The sequence below is a fragment of the Zingiber officinale genome, chromosome 6B (assembly GCF_018446385.1).
Source record: "Zingiber officinale cultivar Zhangliang chromosome 6B, Zo_v1.1, whole genome shotgun sequence".
Classification (NCBI taxonomy): Eukaryota; Viridiplantae; Streptophyta; class Magnoliopsida; order Zingiberales; family Zingiberaceae; genus Zingiber; species Zingiber officinale.
Genome location: NC_055996.1, coordinates 71,193,465 through 71,215,661, shown reverse-complemented (window position 1 = coordinate 71,215,661; position 22,197 = coordinate 71,193,465). Strand labels below are relative to the sequence as shown.

Below are 22,197 nucleotides of genomic sequence, written 5' to 3'. Positions count from 1 at the left end.
ATCACGATCTTCACCAGCAACTCCACAGCTCTCACTAAGCTCCAGATCGCCAGTTCTTGAAGGTTCTTGGAGGTTCTTCCAAGTCAAGAGGCGGATCAAAAGCAAGAAGAAGAAACGCTAGGGTTAGGGCTTTTGTACTCATTGTAAGCTTGTGCTTGTATTTCATTATCTTTCCCTTTCTTCTTGTATTGAGAGTCTTGTAGGGCTTCTCCGCCTTTTGTAGTTACCATAAAGGAGTGTTTCATAGTGGAGGGTGCGTGAGTAGGTGTGGATCCTTGGACTAGTCACCTCTTGTGAGGTGGATACCAAGTAAACCATCCTTGTTAGCATTGGTGTTCTTGTTTCTTGTATTTCCGCTGCATATCTCTGAAGAAACAAGCAACGACGAGCACCTAGCACGCGACGAGTTATTCACCCCCCCTCTAGCTACATTTCGGTCCTAACACTAATTTGGTTAGACATGATGGACAAAAAAAATTTGAATCAATTCAAATAAAAATTAATGTAATTCCGAAAGCCTCTTTAATCTATTTATACCCTCTAATTGAATTCAATAGCATAAATTATAGACACTAAATTTATTGTTAGAGAAAATAGTCTGTTACCAAAAATATTGAAAAATTAGCTCAATTTAAATATATAGAATTAAATTTATTTATCTGTCAAAATAACCTGAGTAAATAAACTCAAGCTGTCAGCAAAGGTTGGTATATGCGAAGCACTGAGTCCAGACTTCACAATGGTTGAGTGACAGAGTGGGTTGAGACGTCGAGCGTCCGGTTGGGCAGAGAACCCAAGCGAGCAGTGTACCCGAGTTGCCGAGCGAGAAGAGCGGACTAGTGATCGGCTGGGCAAAGTAGCCGACCAAGTATAGCGGTCGAGCAATAGATTAGTCTGAGTGACCGATCGGGTATAGTAATTGACCGGGTATAGCAGTCGAGCAGTAGAGCAGACTGAGTGACCGACCGGGTATAGTAGTAGACCGGGTATAGCGATCGAGCAGTAGATCTGTCTGAGTGACCAATCTGGAAAATTAGTCGACTGGTATAGCGGTCGAGCAGCAGATCAATCTGAGTGATCGATCGAGCAAAGTACCAAGCGGGCGAGCGAGCGTGCGACTAGATAGGCTTGCGATCGAGTAGACAAAGAGGTCAAGCAAGTGACCGACCGAGCGGGCAGACAAATCGGTCATGCAAGAGGTAGATCGGGAGCACCAGGCGGCCGGGAAGAGAGGTTGAGTCGCCAAGGGACTAAGTGGCCAATTGGGCGGACAGAGAGGTCGACCAGGAAGGCTTTTCTATGTGTGTAACATTTTGTCTGTAGTCGCAGTCTCCTTTTATATAGGAGCTCATAGCAACGGACAACATTAATAATCATTTAATGATTATTATTCATCGAGCTATGAAACACCAACATTTCACTAATCTCTAATTAACGCATTCGTTACAAATAAGCAGCACCACCAATCTGGTTCAGTATAATTAATGCATTCAATGTGTGCAGGTCGTGCTCACACATGATTCAACTTGGTTCAGTATAATTCAGAACCTGAATTTACACCCCCCCCTGTGTACCCACGCATGAGAGAGAGTCTCTCCCCATGCATTTGTTCACATCATCAATGCATATGAATCAATATAAACCAATCAATATGCCTTGAAACTTTCAATGTGGAACCAAAGTCTCATTCACAATGAAGTTTCTTCCTTCTTCCACCTCTTCTTCATTCACATATATACAACTTTTTTAAACTGATAAAGACTCAATAAAATTTGTTAAACCAAACTAGTTGATTGACCTAGAAAATTTCAAATCAAATCAGTTCAAATCAAAATTAATGTATTCTCAGAAGTCTCTTTAATATATGTATGTCCTGTAATTGAATTTAATATCATAAATCATGATCAATGAATTTTTAAACCGGTAAAGACTTAATAAAATTTATCACAAACACATTATAAATCCTAGGATAATGATATTTACTAATTAATATCATCAATAGTTTTTAGGACTCTCTTGTTCTAAAAATATCAAACTTTTAAATTTTTAAATGATATTAGTCCATTAATCAGTTTCATCTGAAATTGACTAATAGGTTTAGAAAACTTTGAATCACTTAAACTAAAATCAATGTATTCCAAGAAGCCTAAAGCCTCCTTAATATGTTTATGTCCTCATATCTAAAGTCGATAACGTAAATCGAGAATAATAAATTTTGAATAGATAGAGTACAAATATAGAAAAATCTCAAAGTTATTTCATGAAAAAAAACTATCAAATTTAAATTCATGAGCATAAATGCATTAAATAGGTTTACAGACATGATTTGGAATTAATAACATTTTTTGATATTAACTTTAATATTAAATTTTGAAATGAAAAATTAAAAAGTTTTTCCATTTCCAAACAGGCCCTGATATGCTAATATTTACATAATAACCACTTGATTTAGTGGCCGTATAGGATTGCATAAGCGAGGGGCAGAATGTCGTGGTTAGGTTGATTCAACGGTAAATCATCTTTCAATGATAAACTTGCATTCGGAATTCCACACTCGTATATTATAAAAAAAAATTCCCTACCTATAAGCCTCGCCATGCTCTTTCATGATAAATTTGCATTCGAAATTCCACTAGTATATTATAAAAAATATTCCCTACCTATAAACCTCGCCATGCACTTCAATCATTGACCAATCATTGCAGGCGGCCCTAGGCCTAAGAGGCGTCCACACACATCGCTCAATCTAACGATCTCATGTATGTGTGTGATATAATTGCATTAAAATGCATGATAAAGCTATCATAAAATTATTATAGTATGACTTAAAAAATAACCTCTTACAAAACAAATCAAGACAGTATGCAATAAACTCCCTTTTAGGACCAACATTGATGGAAAGTTCAAATACCCAGATTGACAGAAACTTCATATAAAATACTAGTAGTCCACCTTAAAATACTAGTAGTCCACCTTATAGGATTGCATTAAAATACTAGTAGTCCACCTTGTTTAATCAATAAAATTGAAAAAATACCTATAAAAATTAATATGTTCAACAAACATTCCTCTGAAATGCTTTGAAAAATACATATCATTTTTAACAAAAATATTTATCGTGCAATATTAAGTCTTCTTTCAGATGACTATCTTGCCTGCAGGTGAAAAAAAAAAATAAGATTACAAATTTGATACTCAAAGATTTAACAGACGGATAGCACACCAGCAAGAGACAACACATACCCTCCCTCAACAGGAAACAAGTCCGGTTGAAAATGAACTTGATAGATAGCACAAACACCCAAAACTCGTCATCCTCAACTTTTGAATCTAATACTCCGGCTAACGTTCATGTTGATTCCAGTCGATTCTCCACCGTATGGACCACTCGGCTTCCTAATTTCACGCACCTGCCCTTTTCTCCTTTTAAGTTGCTTTTCGTGTTTATGCTGCAACAACAAAGGCATTAGCGTGTATACTCTATACAATATAATTTTATCCAGTATGTATACCCATTAAAACTAATAATTACCCTGTATTTCTTCCGTGGATTTTTGTTGAGCTTATTCCGAGAACGAGTTAGCCCTCTATTCTTCTCCATCTGTGACACAAAATGTACATGTAAACTCAACAAAATGTACATCTCAAAGAGAATGTGAGATATTTCTACTAAGAGCATGCGGAAGGAACACACCTGATATGTGATATGTCTCTTACCATCAGCATCGGCTTCAGCTCCCGCAGGTGGAACATCTGGTTTCCTGTGTCATGTTAGAAAATTAAAATGAGAATCCCGGAGAGCACTATTATTTTTTCCCCAATGAGCCCATAGAACTTTGAGTTTTCTTTCAAACCTACCGTGCATATTTTTCTGCTTTAACCATGAGCTTTTCAACCCTTTGCCTTTTTACCTCTTTATAAAATTCATCCTCTGACTCATTTGATTCATCTGCTTCTTGGACATTAGTGTCATCCATGGACCCACCAGTAACTCCATATTCATCCGGGGCCAGATCACTGTCATCTATAGCTCCTGCCTTTGCAAGAACTCGCAGTTCACGTTGCCTACGCCTTTCACCAATATCATCTCTTTTTGGCAAGTCATCATCACCACCAGAGACAATCTAGAAAAAGAACTCTTAAAATTATGTTTTTAACAAAAATATTTAAAAAATAGTTTCCCGAAATAAATATCTGCTCCTCAAAGTCATATAGGAATGATTCATTGTATGGATAATAAAAGGAAAAGTTTGTCTCTGTATATAAAATGATTAATTGTATGGACAACAATTAATTGTAGTATAGGTGTTCGACACATTTAAGACTAGAGCTAGAATGTTTATTAGAATTAAGATCTCCATAGTATCACGTCAAAATGATCATTGTCTACATAGTATTACGTCAAAATTATCAATGTGAATATCCAAAATCTGAATCTATGGTTGATAAGTTAACCAATAAGCACATCATGGGACTAAACTTCTAAAGTTTGGTTTTCCATAAGGTAGTAAAAAGTTTGTGCAATGACAAATTGGCAATATAAGAGACATGGTGCATTAATGTAGAATAGATTAAAATTAATTATTCCTAAAATAACCTATGAACATTATCTCAAATGGAATAATAGGACAAGGACGCAACATGGAAAACACATTGATGCTTTAGGAAATAAGTAAAATAGCATGTGACAAAAATTGTTGGCAAACAGGCACTAAGTAATAAATATTTACATTGGGCTTTCAACTGATGGATGGAAGAGGAGTGAACAATGAATTACAATATAGGAAGGAAGATGACATTCTGCTTTAGCTAGTTGTTGAATTCCAAGGTTCGAAATTTAGAGTTTGTGTCGATATTTCAATCTTTTATTAGAAAAAGTGTCTCGGTATCATGCTGACGTTTCACCATATGGTGCCAGCAACGAATTAGAGGTGAAAGGAGGAAAGAGATTAAAAAAAATAGGACAGTTATATAGATGTTTGCTTTCCATTTGGAAAATTAAGATTAGGACATCATACAAACTTAAAAAAAATAATAACATTAACTCAATTTTAGCATGCTAAAGAGACTTGAGTGTTCACATGAAATGGTAGTCGTCAACTTGATTAGCACAATGACATAGAAGATATTGTCTTAGTACCAATTTCAATAATTTATCAAACGATACATTTCAACCATTTCGTTTGACACAGTATGGGATTTTGTAAATTCAATATCACAACATCAACTTGGCTACACTTTTCATGTTAGACTTAGTTTGCAGCTTAGCTCCACCTTTTTTGCTAGACTAAGTATGTCAGCCAAAGCTGATCCTATTTTTCAATTTCTCAGTGAATCCATTAATAGTTAAATGAAATTGAAGAAATTATATTTTGGATGACTAGGAATAAAATTTGATTAGCATGTAATCAAATTTCTGCTGGTAGTATTAATCGGTTAGCAAGCTAATTTGAATCTCAGTATAAGAAAATTCAAAGAGTAGTGGAAATTAGAAAAAAAATGAAAAAGGTTAAAATAGGAAGAAGAAAGTAAGCAAGGAAGTTTCATGTTTAGGAATGTCACTTGTCACACTTTTCCTCAGTTAGCTCCCATTTGCAGCACAAAATCAAGTCAATGAAAAATCGGAAGTGCACAATGAGAAATTCAAATACTTGGGTTAAAAAAGATCAGAATTAAATTGAAAATTTAAAAACAACTTTGAAGCAAAATTAAATCTTTAAAGCTAGATACAAAAAATTATGGAAGGCACCACCAGTAAACACAAAATAGTGTTCATGAAGATTAAAGGTATTCATAAAATGCATATAAACTTAAAAATCATAATAAGAAGTTATCAAACCATAAGCTATAACTTATTTATTCACAATAAAAACACTAATAGAAAATATGGTACGAATAATAAGATGCACAGTTAAAATTTAAAATATGCTTACAATATACCTAATTGGTAACTTTGATAAAAATAGATCAAATATCCTAATAAACAAACAATTAAATCAATATTATTAAGACATATGGAGTTGCTGCCACCCCGGAATCTGTCTAATTACTGATGGTGCTTGAATCCACCCTACCATTTACTATACTGTTTATAATCTCACCTCACACAAACACAATGCAACCAGTGCAATCAACTCAAGACCTCTGATAGACTCTTCATTTACTCCCTCTGTGTACTGTGTACAAATCATATAATGGCAACTCCAACACTTTCAAGTTGGGATTCGATATTCTTATTTAGAAGTGGACATGCCAAGACACTTAGCTCTAACACCTATATGAGATACTCATAGACGAGTCTAAGTAAGATAGCTAGAGACAATTTTCCATCTTGCAATACTTCAAGCTGCCATGATGAACTTAGGCCAGATGGAGCCAGCTTTTGTCTAATATTAATCCAACTCGAAATTTTTTACTTTCAAAGAAAATTTGACATAACATGATATCTTCCAAATATTGGCTACTATCAAGTGGATATCAAGGATTAAATAAAGTATGAGCATAACACAACATGACATCTTCCAACTCTGTACCAACATTCAAAACAAAAACTATCAGATCTATCAAATATAACCAATTTTAAGATGCCACTTTGATACACTTAAGTTCCCCAAAATTTACTACAACTACCTCAACTTATAGTACTACTTTCTAGGTAAAATCCAAGACTTCAGGGATTATTTGGTTCAAGTACATCTTTATATATGACAGGTAAATCTAAATTGTTTATCTTTTCCACCTTTCTATCTATTTCTATTGTTGATGGTTTTCATATTCCAATTGAAGGGCAAGACTCTGTTTGTATCCCTCATTATTCTTAGGCGATTATTTACGTTTAATATATGCAACCAACTTTTACTAGCTTTTATATTCCCCAAGGCCTTATCCACACAACCATAAAGGTGTATGCACCTCAATGGAATGATATTGCAAAATGTAAGAATTGATATCTGCTTGATTGCATTTTTAAAATGGTTTATATGCATATACCAAAGCAATATTACAAAAATAAGTTTCTTATTTACCTAATTAATCATTCTTTTGCACTCAATAGTAAAATACTCATTCCACATTTTTATCTGAAATAAATTATTTTTCCTTTACTACCAAGCAGTTTTGGTTGTTTATCCTCTGTTCATATTTTTAGATCTGAACAAGGCAAATTTAGACCACGAACTGTTCATTTTATCATTCCAAGTAATCTTGACTGTGAACCCAAAAGAGTTAATAGGCATTATGATGCAATTTTTCTTCATTCTTCTGTGTTTTCTGATGTCATATTCTTGATTTTTTCCCATCATCTTCTAAAACTATACCACTTCCACCAAAACCCACATTGACATCTTCCCTAGTATTATGTACCCAAGAAGATATCTTCGGAGTAGCAACATCTGCAACCTCAATAGCAGATCATCAGACATTGACTTACCGATTCCTTCTGGAAGGTAAGCATACTTCTCCTAAGTATCATATAGCTAAATCGCACTTGGGCAGAACGATGCATTTGGGCAATCCATACCTAATGAGTAGGGCCAACAAGAGCTCAATAGGAGTCCAAATTTTGGGTTAATTATGCATTTAGTCCTCAAAGCCCAAAACTTAGTTTCTTACTAACCACTATTCACTTTAATGTTTCAATTAACTTAATTACAAACGTTAAACCTGGCATTATCTCTATCTTCATATTTGTCTTACTTCCTCATTTCCTAGGATTCCTTTAGGTGGTGATTTAAACCATCTTAGTTTCATAACTCTTGGAAAGATTACTTTAAGGGGTAAACTAAACCAAAATCGTTAGCCTCAAGTGATAGGGAATTGGGAACTTGAATGCTGACCGGAAAATTTATTCGTGGTACTTGAACTGATCTTGGAAACTAATCAATAAAAGAACTCTAAAGAAAAGCTGTAACATAAATCAACATGCCACAATGACAAACATGAAGAATTGAGAATATTTGAGATTTAAGAAAGCCATACCTTTGTCTTGCTTGATTTATTTCCAAATAACTGAGAAGGTTTCCGCAACTTTGATGAAGTAGAAATGCTCTTGGAATTAACCGATATTTGCTGCACATCATCATCAAAATCCTCCAATACTCCACGATATCTGTTAAGAAATAAAAAATTCTCCACACAATATTTAATGCATAAAGTTGATTGAAGCTAACAAGACCAAAGGGAGTAGACATATCGTGTAAAAAAACTTAGCTTACTTGTTAACAGCCTTCTGATCACCATTTTGAACATTTTCAGGTTTTGACTTTGTTATATTATAAATACCTTTCTGCTTCAGCTTTTCTTCTAGATTTGCTCTTACTTTCAGCATTTCCAAACTTTGAATGCCAATTTTAGCATGCTGGTTCATGATTATGTGGTGTTGTTAGTACACTGAGTACATTACCAATTCAAATTATCAAAACAAGCTTATCAAGTTGTTCATGAAAACCTTTTCTAGGTGATTAGGGTTGATTTTTTTAGCATCCTCTGATGAGTTATGTTTCTCAGAATCCTGCATTTTTATAAAAGAGAAGTATAAGAAATAATAAGAATGTGATGTTTAATCAATACAAATTATACTTTATTTGGTTCTGCTGAATAGCTATGTTTTTCAGTTTTGTCTTCTAATGGTACATGTCCTATAAGCACATTGTCTGAGCTGATTGATGTAGCATTTACAAGCTTCTCTAACTCTGAAGGAAGGTTGACATCCACCAACTTAACCTGTTGAAAAAATTGGTATGATATAATACATAATTAAGAAAGATGAAATGTAACCAGCAAAGAATAAATAAAGAAAAGGCAATTTACAATTTGTGCATATACTTGAAAAAAATAAATAGAAATGCACCTTCTCCAACAGATCCTTGATCTCAACCAATCGTGATACTACTGGATGATCACGAATAGGGTGCCCCTCTGACTTGAGAAGGAGATAATAACTTATTGTCTGGCAATAGACCAATAATAAAACATATTTTACCTCCTCAAAATGCATTCCTACTCTACGTCTGTCAGTCCTTTGCCCAAACTGCAAGTGTGCCAAAGAAAAAGAAACATAATCCCAGTGTATTTGTATCGAAGAAAACATTGACTTAAGTAATAAAACACCAAAACCAGAAAATAGAGCAAGTATTAACAGAAGTTCTTATATTACAAAAACAGACAAATTAGTGATCCTAAAAAGGAATCACAAGACAAACAAGTTAAAACTCTGTGCAGAGATGCAAGTACAAAAAGATTGATCCATCAGTATATGCCCAAGAGATCATTTTGTAATTTGTAGCATCACACAGTGAGTTGTCTGTAACGCCATGCTAGGATGAAAATTTGACTCTAGCACCATATTGACAAAAAAACATCAAAGGTAGTTCTCCTTGTTGGTGCAGTATCAGTGTTACTAAAACATGTTAATAATCTATTAATTCGATAAGAATGTACCATTAGATGAACACTATATGGCAAGATGTATAAGTAAAATCCTGACTCCATGTCATTTAAATGTTCATAGGCTACAGCAATAAATCAAATTTCATTATGCGCCAGTTGGAATGAGCCAAATTTTTCTTTCCACACACCAATAGACCAATAGAAAAGCGAGAAGGCACAAGATGCATGTTGCAAGAATGAGCCGCCATCCTCCTCCACAAGCAAAAAAAGGATACTAGGGTCCTCTTCATAAGACTGTTAAAGATGACTATATATCATGGTTATCCTGCTCTACTGGTTATGTGTATCATGGTAGTTATCCTGTTTCTACTGGTTATGCATATTTTGGTCCCTACACATTGCCCAACTTCTGAATATCACACTTAATTGAACTTATTTGCTGCGTTAATTATTTTTACTTTGCAGTGTTCTCAATTACTGAGGACTGTCATTGATGAAACTGAAAAGGGGAGGTATTGCAAGAATGATATATGACAAGAACTCTTTTATTGGAGCTATTACAAAAGGGAAGTATAACCAAGTGTTTACCTTGAGAAGGGCTGGTTTCAGTTTTTGAACTTCGACAAGAGTTTCATTTAATTCAGAAAGCAAACCAACCAATTCTGGAGCAGAACTGCAAAGAACAAATTTCAAATTGCATACATAGAACACAATCGCATCACAAACAAATGCTAACACGTTCAAGATATTCAACTAGGCAATGCCACATGCATTTTGATTATATTCAACTTGGTCTATGGAAGTGCATTAGAATGACATGGTGTACTTTCCAGCATTTGGATATAGTGATTTGGATTCCACAATCTAAAACTTGGAATGAGAATCTCATCTCTAACAAATATATTTAGTTTAAATTCATAAATTAGTATGCAGAAAAAAATAGTTATGTTAATTGATTTAATAGAGAACTTGGATGGCCATATCAACCCAGCCAACCAAACTAAGTTGACCTGGCTATTCCAATCGATTGACTTAAATGATGGACCATGTGAACCAAACTAACTTGACCCAACTAGTTAACCAAACAAACCCAACAAAGCATACTTAGCAAACCACAATGGTTTGGCCAAGCAAGCCATTCTGGATCAATAACCCAATTAAGCAATCTCAATTCATGGGGTGGGCAAAGTGAGGTGAACTAAGTCACATCAATGAACTCGACATGACAAACAAGGCAGCTCAACCAGGTAATCCAAGCCCACTAAATTGGGTGATGTTGTCCACTACAGTGAGCGAAATGCATTGACCCAATTAGGCAAATTGAGCCATGTTGACTAACTCGACCAGGCAAATAAACTTAGGGTTGTAAATGAACTCAACATGAACAAGCTTAGTATTCGGCTTGATAAGAACTTATTTATGTTCGTCCAATACATCAATTAAATAAATAAGCTTGAATGACTCGTTAAATTAAACATACAAGCTGGTGAACAATCAACATACTACATAAACAAACAGTTTGAATTATCAACCTCAATAACCAATCAAACAAGAAAAAGTTTCAAACAAGCAAACAAGCTTTAATAAAAGCTCGATAACATCTAAATGAACCAAACTCAAGCCAAGCTCGAACCAAGTTCAAATACATAATAAATAAACCAACCCAAGTTTGAACAATTATTTCAATGGCTTGGTTCATTTTGTGGCTTGGCTCGGTTACCGTATCAAACAAGCTTGAACACTCAAAACTTGGCTCGGCTTGTTTACAACCCTTTATAAACTTGAACACACTAATTCTATCTAGAGAACTAAGATACTCAGCTAGTCAAATGACAATGTGGATTTTTCAACTCTGTTAAACAATCACAACCTTACAATATCTAGAGCATGGTAGGCAATATCGAAACCAGTATCAGGATCAGGTAATTCAAAGACATGTCAGTAGTATTAGTAAGATCACGAAAATTAAACTAATATTGAAAACAAGGAATGTATGAAGTAATAAAAGATGAAATCGCAATGGTGTATTAATTGCTGTTAAATGAATATATTGTTACACATTATATAATACAAGTTTGTTAAATGAGATTATATAATTTTTCTGTATATTTAGCAGCATACAATAATTGAAAAAATCAATTATTAATTTTTCTAACTATACTAGAAGTTCATACTAAAAATAATTGAATATTAGATTCATGATTTCTTTAGACAAATAGATATTAGTTATATACATACATAAAAAGTTATTTGTACATACATACATATGATTAATATTTGTACATTTATTAGTTATGCACATACATATATTGTTATAGTCTTATAGATACATAAGTACACAAATAGTTTACTAAAAAATATTTGTACAAGTATTTAATTGGATATTCAATGCCCACATGATATTTAAAAATAATGGTAGTTACTAATCAATAACATTATAAATAGGCTAAATTGTACAGACAGAGAACTTGGTGGGTTTTGTAATATGAAAATGATAAAGTAATAATTATATGTATTTATTCTCTACTGTATTTGTAATTGACAAACTGTCTTTAAAGAATACTACCTATTAAATGTTAAGCATTGCTATGCATTAATTATTGTGACCATAGTTATTAAACTGGGATTAGACCAGCCAGTCCAAACAGAAACAAATGAACCTGGGTGCCTCTCCAGGCTGCTTCCATAATCAGATTAGATAAGCAATTGAACCAGCCAAAGGATCAGTTAAATTGACCAATTTTTGTAAAAATGCTAACCAAGTCTTTTGACAAAATTGGCCAAACCATGTAGAATTTTAAAGATCTTAAATACCCTTTATATAACAAAATAGCTTTGAGCAATTGTAATTGGCAATTTTGACTCAATGAACTGAAGCTTAGAGGCTTGGATCGGGTTGTGGAGATGAAGATCCCAGGAGCTTGTGAACTTGAGAGCTACTTGGTATGGGTAACTGCAATGGCGCTCATGGAGAATCTTGGTGGATTTGAGATTTCTCCTGGTGGATTTGAGAAATGATGCCTTCGATCGAGGTGATGCTCAGATAGGGTTTTGCACTAAGAGCTCAGGAAGGAGCGCTCCATGGACTCAAGGACCTAAAGTCCTAACAATGTGAGAATTGTAAGTTATTATAAGATTATAATTTTAGGGTTTCATTTGATATTTGTAACATTATTGTAACAATGTTATGTCTACCCACGTAGTAGGGGAGCTATCTAGGTTTTGCTTGTTGAAGCCTCATAAGTGTTCTCAAGTATTGTAATCAACCGGCTCAAATCTTGGACCTTAAATAACCAACAGTGAAGAAGAAGTAATTTAACTTACAGTGAGTTACTAGAAGGTAATTGCCTATGCATTAAACAGATGGTCTTTTTCATTGGGAAATCCACAAGCAATCCACAAACCCCCTCCCGTGGCAGTCTCCTAGCAAAAGAGTTATTGGCATCCAATTGTTATTTGTGTGATATTCAAAATGTGTTTGTTGTAGCTTTTCTATATAAGCTCTTAGAGAGCTTTTGGACACTAAACATTAACGAAGATAGTTCTAATTTTCATGTGCCAGTCATCAACAAATGCCCAAAAGAATCCAAGAGCTTCAATAAGTATTATAAGGCTTCAACCCACAAACTCATAGTAATTTACTCTCTTTGCATTCGTTTCATATCTTAAGGAAATGAACTTGTGAAATCCTAAAGTTGAGTCAAAGGGTTATCCTCAAAGCCAGGTCATAAAGTTACCAATGGACTATAAAGGCTTACCACATTGCCTTATTCTATAGGATGGTAATAGTCGATATTATGGGAATGACATATTGAACGTGCTATAGGAAGTAGGAATCTAGTAACGGTATAAAATCATCATGTTTATGCCGTGCTTCACATTCTTTAATTTCCATTGCGAATTTATCAGACATGCCAATCAATCACAAATGAGCACACTCTCTACTAATCATTTGTGCTGTTTGTGTTTTTGTACAAGGAATTTGTAATTTGATTATGTCATCTATTCAGCCCTGTACAATTTAGAATGACTGAGTTAGATCAAACTCAACAAGTAGTAATTCAATTTTAATCCAGAAATCAAGCATCATCAAGAAACTCGACAAGTTGCTAATGAAAATAGGCTTAGATTTACTGGAAGGGGGCTGGATTTGGAAAATGGATGTTTCTTCGAAAAAAGCAAGCATTATGACTATTGGACAGTTCCAATAGGAGAATCTTTTCAGACTCTAATTGAAACCTAAAATATATCACCAAACTCTAGATCTAAGAGCAGTTATTGCAAGATGTTCTGATTAACAGAAGATTGTTATTGCCATAATGATTCATGTGGCAAGCTAGGGCTCTTTGACACTAATGTTTGAAGCTCACTAAGGAGATCTACCTTCAACTTAAGGATGATTAGAGTGATTGGTCAGTGGAGAAGGCATTGAACAAGGGTTGTTACTCTACTATGAGGAATCTAAACTAATGAAAACAACACGTAAGTAGTGGCAATAGTCAGAGTTGTATTACAAACAAGTATTAAGGTTATTAAAATATTAATATACAAAATAAAAGAATTATTGTAATTACACTAAGAATTGGTATTATCAATAATAAATATTATTTGATTAATATTAATTAGATTACGATTTATATAAAATAATACAAACTTAATAAATATAATATTGATATCATTCCCAATTGTTATTATTCATATTACTAATAGCAATTACTTATAGTAAAAAATAATTTAACATAAAAAAAACAAATTATTTTATTTTCTTGCATTTTAAATTTACTTTTCTTGATCTAATTTTTTATGCAAGCAATACCAAAGCTTTGGAATGTCATACATTGATAGTGATGCTAATTTCGACACCATGTTTGATATTCATTCCACTGTACAAAAGTAAATGCTAATTTCCAGAACCATGTTCCATAGTCATTCCACTGTACAAAAGTAATCCAAATACATGTCTATATCATTCAATTTTTTTAAGGGTTGCAGAGAATATCAGATTCATATAACATAAGCTTTTCTCAAATATTAACTTCTATTAGAAAGATTGGCAGATTTAGACTGAAAAAAATGAAAGGAAGATACCTATGTACAATATCCATCTGCTCCTCTTTTGACAAAGAAGTAATGTCTTTCTTAATTTCTTCAAAACTTCTAAACGGATCATTTTCCTCAAAACCAGATTTCATTATAGCTGCCTTTCTAACAAAATCCTCCTGTTAACCAAGTTTTTCTCTTATAGAAGAATATTTTATGAAATAAAGAGCGTAAGTTTGAAATTTTTTAGTATTCGCTCTAAAAAATTCATACTACTAATTAATTAATTACAAAACGAAAGAAATCAGTACAAAAGCAAAAGTAAATCTAACCTGGAATGTTTTATTCTGTTTATCATAATTAGTATTATCTTCTTCATAATTTTCTAGGCCAAAATCTTCCATCAAAAGGGATTTTGCCTTCTCTCTCTGAATCTTCAATACCTCAGCCTCCTCCTCTATAGGAAAATCTTCATCACTTGATTGAAGCTGTAGTTGCAAATCAATAGATAGCACAACATAGAAAGAGGCTAAGTAACAAATCTATACCATACTATAGCTTGGTGGAGAACAGAAAATCAGAGTGAGCAAACATTCACTACCTCATAGTCAACATTATCAGCACTATAATATAAGTTCTTCCATCTACCCCATATAGCTTTTCTTTGATCTTCATCTTCTTCAGGATCATCCATCTCATCATCATCATCACCATCATCATTGCCTCCAAACTTAAGCTTTAGATATCTTGCTTGTCTTTCAACTGGAATAAGATTAAAGATGAGTATTTTTCTATTGTTACTATGAACGCAGAAAAATCATACAAAAGAAAAGTAAACCATGTGAAATTTCACATGAACACTTAGTTGCAAAATAAATTTATATGCATGTCTCAACATATATGCAAGATTAGAAGAAAGATTAATACTAAGTAAAAATAGAATAGAGAAGAACAACAACTATATTGGCTGTTTATTCTTTAGGATTTTACAAAATATTGCCACTGTGATTGCAGGATTACAACTCAAACCATGGGATCATCCAGAATCTGCTACCAAATGTATTAACACAGTGATTATCAATAATCTGCTACCAACTTCATATGACTGTCAATTTTGTGATTCAAACCATCGAAATCCTATATGCATAATTAAAGCCTAGACAATCACTTTCTGTATTAGGGAAGGAACTGGTCTAGAATTTTTAGAACCTACCTTCTTCTGAGATAGCGCAATCTTCAAAACCAAACAATGAGCTGAGTCCTGTTTTGATGGGTCTGCCCTATCTTCTCTAATGAAGTGAAAAAAAAAATGTAAAAAGTTGTTGGTTGATCGGTTGTTGACCAATGGAAGCATGGGAGAAAGAAGGCTAACAAAGATTTTTCATTTGAGCAAAAAAGAGAAAGAGGAGATAGGTTTGAAAATCCAATCAAGCCTCTTCCTAGACTGACTACACGACTAGCACTGAAGTTAAAAAAAAAGGAGCAACTCAGTACTTGGCATTCACGCCAATGCGAGGTTCCGATAAAGTGTTGAATCACATTGGGTCTAATGTACGCAACCTTGCCTTACATTGTAAGAGAATGTTTCCGCGACTCAAATCTATGACCACAAGGTTATGCAGCAACAATTTTACCATTGCGCCAAGGCTCTCCACCAGACTAGCACTGAAGTAACCATCAAAAATAGAGAAAGAGAATATTGATTTTGACAATTCAGTCTAGCGGAGTGTGTCGGTGCCGTTGTTGTTTCGGTTGGCGGGCGAAATTAGCCAGTACGGCATGAGATTTTAAATCATGCTAAAAACATTTTAAAAAATCACATGTTTAAATTGTGATATGTTTTACTAAACCTTTTATTTTTTTCAAAAAATAAAATAAAAAGTTGAACTTCTGTTCCTTATTTTTTTGGCATTAAAAGCTTCAGAATCATCAAGCTCTAGTGTGATAGCACAAATTTATAGTGATTTTGCAAAAAATAATGATAAGGGATTATCATTATAGTCATCTCTTGAACCCTTTTAAAGAAATATTTCCTGTAAAATCATCCCAAGACATGCCAAAGCAATATACATCATGAGAACCGAAAGGCAAATAACATTAAAGCATGCTAGAACTATGTCCATCACACCAGCACATGGCACATTACAATTACAAGCCACATCAAAAGAGAGCAAATCCTTGTTGATGTGCTTCTTCTTATGTTGACACTAGGAGCAAATGAAATTTGAAATAACTATAAGAGCTCAGTTAAGTATCACTACAAAACTATCATGTTAGTGCTCGAGAGACACACCATATATCGCTGGGGTAAAAAGTGGGGGCTCTTCAAACCATGTCCTAGAGAGTAGATCCTTGTTAATATGAATATTTCATACACTAACACTAGGAGTAAATGAAATGTGAAATAACTGTAAGAGCTCAGTTAAGTATCACTACATACTATACTGTTAGGGCCAAAGAAATAGATTATAGATCATATTGCTGAAGGATAACGAGTGGGGAATAACAATGTACTTTGCTTACATTAAGATACTTATAGAACAAGATTTAAATTAAGTCGCATTTGGAAACAGAATAAGATCTCAATAAAATTATAAGTCATACTTACTTTTATCAGCAAAGTCTTTCTCTTTGATACTATAACTAGGCCCATCAAATTCCTTGTCATCGTCATCCTCATCCTCATCCTCATCCTCCTCAATCTCAGCATCTTCACTACCCTAAACATCAATAAAAGAACAAGACTTAAATAAATAAATCAACATAAGAGGATAGATATAAGAAATGTGAGTTGAATAATTACTAGCAGAAGATATGCATTTGCATGCACATACATATTGCTTACAGTAAAAAAATCATAATAACCCCCCTCTTTTTCACTAATATCAAAGGAGTGTACATCTTTGAAAACACGAACTCCCCAATTTATATCATCTACCAAATATTGCTTTATGGTCTTATGGAACTGATTTAAACCATGATTTGAAATCTCGTACCATATCGAGCAAAATGGTTGAAACGTATCGTTCTGGAAAATCACATAAACTTGATACCACTCGGCACATGTCGTAGTTTCAATCTTTGATCAGAAAGATATAGTTCCAATATTGTGCCAACGCTCCGATGCATGATGCCAATGACAGATTGGAAGTTGAAGGAGGAAGGAAATGAAGCAAAGGAAAAAGACATTGTTTATGTTGAGTGGTATCGGCTTTCAATAATTTACCGAAATAATATGTTTCAACAATTTCACCGAGCATGGTACAAGATTTAAAACCATGCTAAGCACAAACAATATCTCTTTCCTATGCTTCATCTACTTCCTTCGACTTCAATCCATTATCAGCATCATATATTGAAACATCGACACGACACCGAAAGCAATATCATTCCCATCAAAAATTGAAACTTTGACAGAACTTGAGATTTTTCAACCTTAGTTTAAACCAATTCTGGATGAAAAGAAAACAAAAACTCAAACCAATCATCTCCTCAACTACCCAACTTCATCTCTTCCTCTACTACCACATCACCTCTTCACAGGCATCTTCTAAATTGCTGCATCAAAACCATCTCCTTCTCAATCTCTTCCTATCCTCATTAAGGTCCTTGCCACTGGACACTCTCCTTCTCAATGTCACCTCTATTGTCAAGCTTCTGCTCTTCCATCCTTAAGGTCCCTTCCCACCTGCCAAAACTCCTTAAGTTCCTATTCACCTCCAAGACTCACTCAAGTATGTTATTATGAATTTCCAATCAAAATGAATAGTTTTGACTAACTATTCACTTGTAACCGGTCATTATCAAGGGGGAATACCATATAATTTTTTTCTAAAATTGTTATTTGTAAAAGAGAATTTATTTGGAGAAAATGAAGAATTTGAGATCCACTTTTGTATGTTTAGCAATTCCATGAGGAAAGATATTTAAGGATTATGTTTGGCATTTGTCTAATATTTTTGTTTAAATTTTTTTCATTAGGAATTTCTTGTTATATTTTGTTAGACTATAGATTATTTTCTAGCCATCAATGTTGGTTTAATTACAGTGCATAATAACACTTACAAACGTGCTCTTAGTACCAAAATTATTGATTCAGATAGAAGACTGATGAGTTGTGCAATCGATAGGGAAAGGGAACAATTTCTTAACAAATTGTTCAATTTTCACCGTGCACTTGTTAGTGGTAAATTCAATGTTGTTAGCTTTTGAATATGTTCTTATAGCATGCTTGTTGTATGTAGAAGATTTGTGATATATACCCTCTATAGGGAAAGAAACAATTGTATGTCAAATTGTCCAATTGCAATTGTTTGCTATTTTTAGAGGTAAAGAATGAATAACTTGTTGCTATTGTTCTTGTGATAGGAGTTATTTTTCTCTCAACAGAAAGAATGAACAATTTCATAAGAAGCTGTCTAATTGTAACAGTTGGCCATGTCAAAGGTCAGATCCACAGATCCCTCCTTATTATGCCTTGAAGGTGTTCTTGTGACAGTGGTGTTGCTGTAATGAAGGATGGAAATCTTAGCCCTCAACATTAAAAATAAATAGTTTGGCATGAAATTATTCAACTATTCATTTTAACACTTCAATAATAGTAAATAATAGGTATTATTTTCCAAGCACTTTTCTTTTAAAAAAAACATAGTTGTTTGTGATAAATAATAGGTGGTTTTGGCCCATAGAACAGAATAACAAACAAAAGGCATGGAGATAGAGAAGAGAGGAAGGACTGGGAGGTGGAAATGAATAGACACGTGATGAAATAGTGAGATTTGCAAACAATAGAGGGCTTGAAGGAGACCCAATGGTGGAGGATATGGCATTGATGGGGAGAGGGTTGAGAAAGAGCTCGAGGAGGAGAGGGCTTTAATGCAGATGAACGTGAGGAGGAGAAGATGGCCATGAAAAGGGGGTGGGAATGACTAGTTAAGGATGTTTTTTGTTTTAACTATAATTGATGTAAACTAACCAAATAAGGGCATAATAGCAGATGACAATGTAGGGAATGCTCTTTCAGTAATTTTAAAAGAATAGTACCCCTATGATATTCATGAAAAAAAAAAGCTCTTATGATTTTTGCCCAATCAACAATAGATTAAATAGTTGAATCTATATTTGTATATTTATTGTTAAATAGTGAAAAACCAAACGCACTTGGTAGTTGATAAGATTTAATGGGAAAGGAACATTCAATTTGTCAACTCTAAAAATATAAACACAAAAAAAATAGATAACAATTCTAGTATCAATTCTATATATACTTCTCACCTCAAACTCAAATACAGGCTCCACTAAATCTTCATCCTCTGATTCATCTATCCATGCAACAAATAAACTTTAGGAATTTCAAAGAATCTATGCTGGAAGGAGTTATAATTGTATCAAATCTCACCATGATCGTCATTGACATCAAAGGGAACGATATCCCGTTGCTTATGAACTGCAAGTTTGAGATAACTCAGATCATTACAAAATGTCATACCAAAAAAACTAAACTATGTCGGGCAGAATATTAGTTCTTACATTCATCAATCTCATCATCCATGTGAGTGTCTCTTAAGGCATCCTTGTCACTTGAGTGGATTTTGCTTCCACTTATTGCATCTTTTCTTGGTCTTTTGTTTCCTTTTCCCATCGCCCAAATTGCCTAAAATGAATACATTACACAAAATGAAATCAAAAAAGTAATACATAAGCAAATGAAATAAGATCAGAAAAAAAGAAGCAATTTTTACGAAGTTAACCGACATAAAGAAGACGTTTCGGACTTAAACAAACACTGCCAACACTGTCAACGACATCTTAGCCACAACGAGAAGCAAAACCAAGAGATAGGGAAGAAACAGATCATGGTTCGTCGGAACGGACGTGGAACGGGCGTTCCGGCACGGGAACGCCACACGCCGTTCCAAAGTTCCGGAAAATAAGTGGCTTGCTCTGAAACGCCGTTCTCAGACGTTATAACGGTAAAAGAACGCATCGGAATGGATCGGAAATGATTACCTCCGGATGAATCGGACAACGTCGGAGGCGATCCGGCGTGGCCTTATCGGGCAGCTCACAGGGCGCGCTGTCGAAGAAGAAGAAGGCGGCCGCGGCGGGGGGTTTAGGGTTTCGGCGCGTGAGACGTGACAGAAGACAGAAGACAGAAGACGTAAGTTGGTAATAAAAATTTAGAACTTAGATTTTGATAAATAAAATACATTTTCTAAAAATATAATCATTTTAATATATAATATAATAAGATATAATAAAAAAATCATTTAAAATTTTTAAAAAATCTTTAAAAATTAATATAATTATATAAATCTATTTTCTTATCAACTATTATTTATAAGATTTTTTTCAATTTAATTAAATAAAAAATTTTAAAATCAAACTGAATTAAGAGAATGTCTGGCTAAACTTATTAAAAATAATTTATAAGTTCGTACAGCTTATAAGTTGTTTTAGGAGCTTATAAGTTGTTAGGTCTTATTTTAAAAATAAGTTGTTAAAGTGTTTTGGTGAACTTATTACAATCAACGTAAAGATATTGATGTGTTTGGTATTATAAGATCTTTTTATTAATAAAATTACCAAAAAGGGTATAATATTATTAATAGAGGGTTTTGAGATTTTTATTAATAGAGGATTTTGGGTGAATTTCTACATCAAGGGAGAGAAAATTAGAAAGAGACGTTGGCGAAGAAGATGACACAACGTTAGAAGAAAAGTCGGCGGAGATAAAAAGATATTAGGATTATTATAATTTATGGAGGATAAGATGAGTATTTATGAAATTATATAAGGATATTTTAGATAAATGAATTATTAAAATAAGATTTTTTTTAAAAAAGTAGGGTTTTCCATACTTTTTTAAAAACAGTTTATAAGCTCAAAAACAATTTATTTTGACAGCTTATAAGCTGTTTGAAAAAAAATTTACCAAACAAATTTGAAGAGTTTATAAGCTCCAAAACAACTTATAAGCTGTTTTAGAGAGCTTATAAGCTCAGCTAAATAAATAGATTTTTTTATAAAATATTGAAATATCAAAATAACTCAACAAAATTTTTAAATTCAATTTACTTGTTGAGTTTAATTTAATTGTTATTAACCGTCGAACGTTCTTTCATGCTAAACCCAATTAAATTCATAACTTACAGATCTCGATGACTTAGATTGTGTAAGGCTTGAATTAGTCCATGGAGTCTCTTCGAAGCCGTGTGATAGTTAAGATATAGGATGTTATCATATAAGGTATTGGGATTAAAACTTATGTCTGAGCATGCATTCCCTATGTCTTAGTCACTTACACTATTAGCTAATAGTTATCCATGATTTATCTCTTCTGTATTGATCTAGATATGGGTATTGGGATAAATATATCACCTTATGCCACTTGAATTAGTCCATGGGTGAGAAGAAAAAATTTCAAAAATTGAATAATATAATATGAATTTTACAGTGAACTTAATGTTATTTATTTTGATTAACATGTATAGGTGTGAAATTAAAAATTAATTATGAATTTTATTGTAGTTTTGTTTAAAATAAAATATCTATTCATGAGATGATCCAATTTAATGATAAAATTTTCTCTCTCGTTCTGAATTGGACTGGATTGAGAAATTTTTAGCACGTGGCGGTGACGGACTGGCTTGATGTATTCCACCAAACGATGAATTTTAGAAGAATCGAGCCACCTCGCTAGTGATTCGTTCATCTAATGCCTCGTCAATTTAACCCTAAATCAACATAAAAAGGATAAATTACGAATGG

The 22,197-nt window shown here is 33.5% G+C and overlaps 1 protein-coding gene across 1 annotated transcript; it reads right to left on the bottom strand.

The window, feature by feature from the left end:
* Positions 1-2,916: 2,916 nt before the first annotated feature.
* On the bottom strand, positions 2,917-20,594 carry LOC121992648 (something about silencing protein 10-like). The gene is made up of 19 exons (XM_042547150.1): positions 20,437-20,594; positions 19,957-20,080; positions 19,826-19,873; positions 19,702-19,748; positions 17,036-17,147; positions 15,029-15,189; positions 14,760-14,915; positions 14,476-14,606; positions 9,976-10,060; positions 8,849-9,028; positions 8,578-8,721; positions 8,447-8,509; positions 8,214-8,356; positions 7,978-8,107; positions 3,859-4,124; positions 3,695-3,761; positions 3,533-3,601; positions 3,244-3,449; positions 2,917-3,155 (listed from the first exon to the last, which is right to left on the bottom strand). The coding sequence occupies exons 2-18, from the start codon at positions 20,066-20,068 to the stop codon at positions 3,318-3,320; spliced, it is 2,046 nt and encodes a 681-aa protein (XP_042403084.1). The 5' UTR covers positions 20,069-20,080; positions 20,437-20,594; the 3' UTR covers positions 2,917-3,155; positions 3,244-3,317.
* Positions 20,595-22,197: the final 1,603 nt, after the last annotated feature.

What these genes read in the sequence shown, in the direction of transcription:
- LOC121992648 (XM_042547150.1), bottom strand. Translation starts at nt 20,068, where the DNA reads ATGGGAAAAGGAAACAAAAGACCAAGAAAAGATGCAATAAGTGGAAGC. An exon ending in TGAAACCAGCCCTTCTCAAG is followed by an intron (nt 9,029 to 9,975) that starts GTAAACACTTGG and finishes GCACACTTGCAG; the next exon opens with TTTGGGCAAAGGACTGACAG. An exon ending in AGAGACATATCACATATCAG is followed by an intron (nt 3,602 to 3,694) that starts GTGTGTTCCTTC and finishes TTTGTGTCACAG; the next exon opens with ATGGAGAAGAATAGAGGGCT.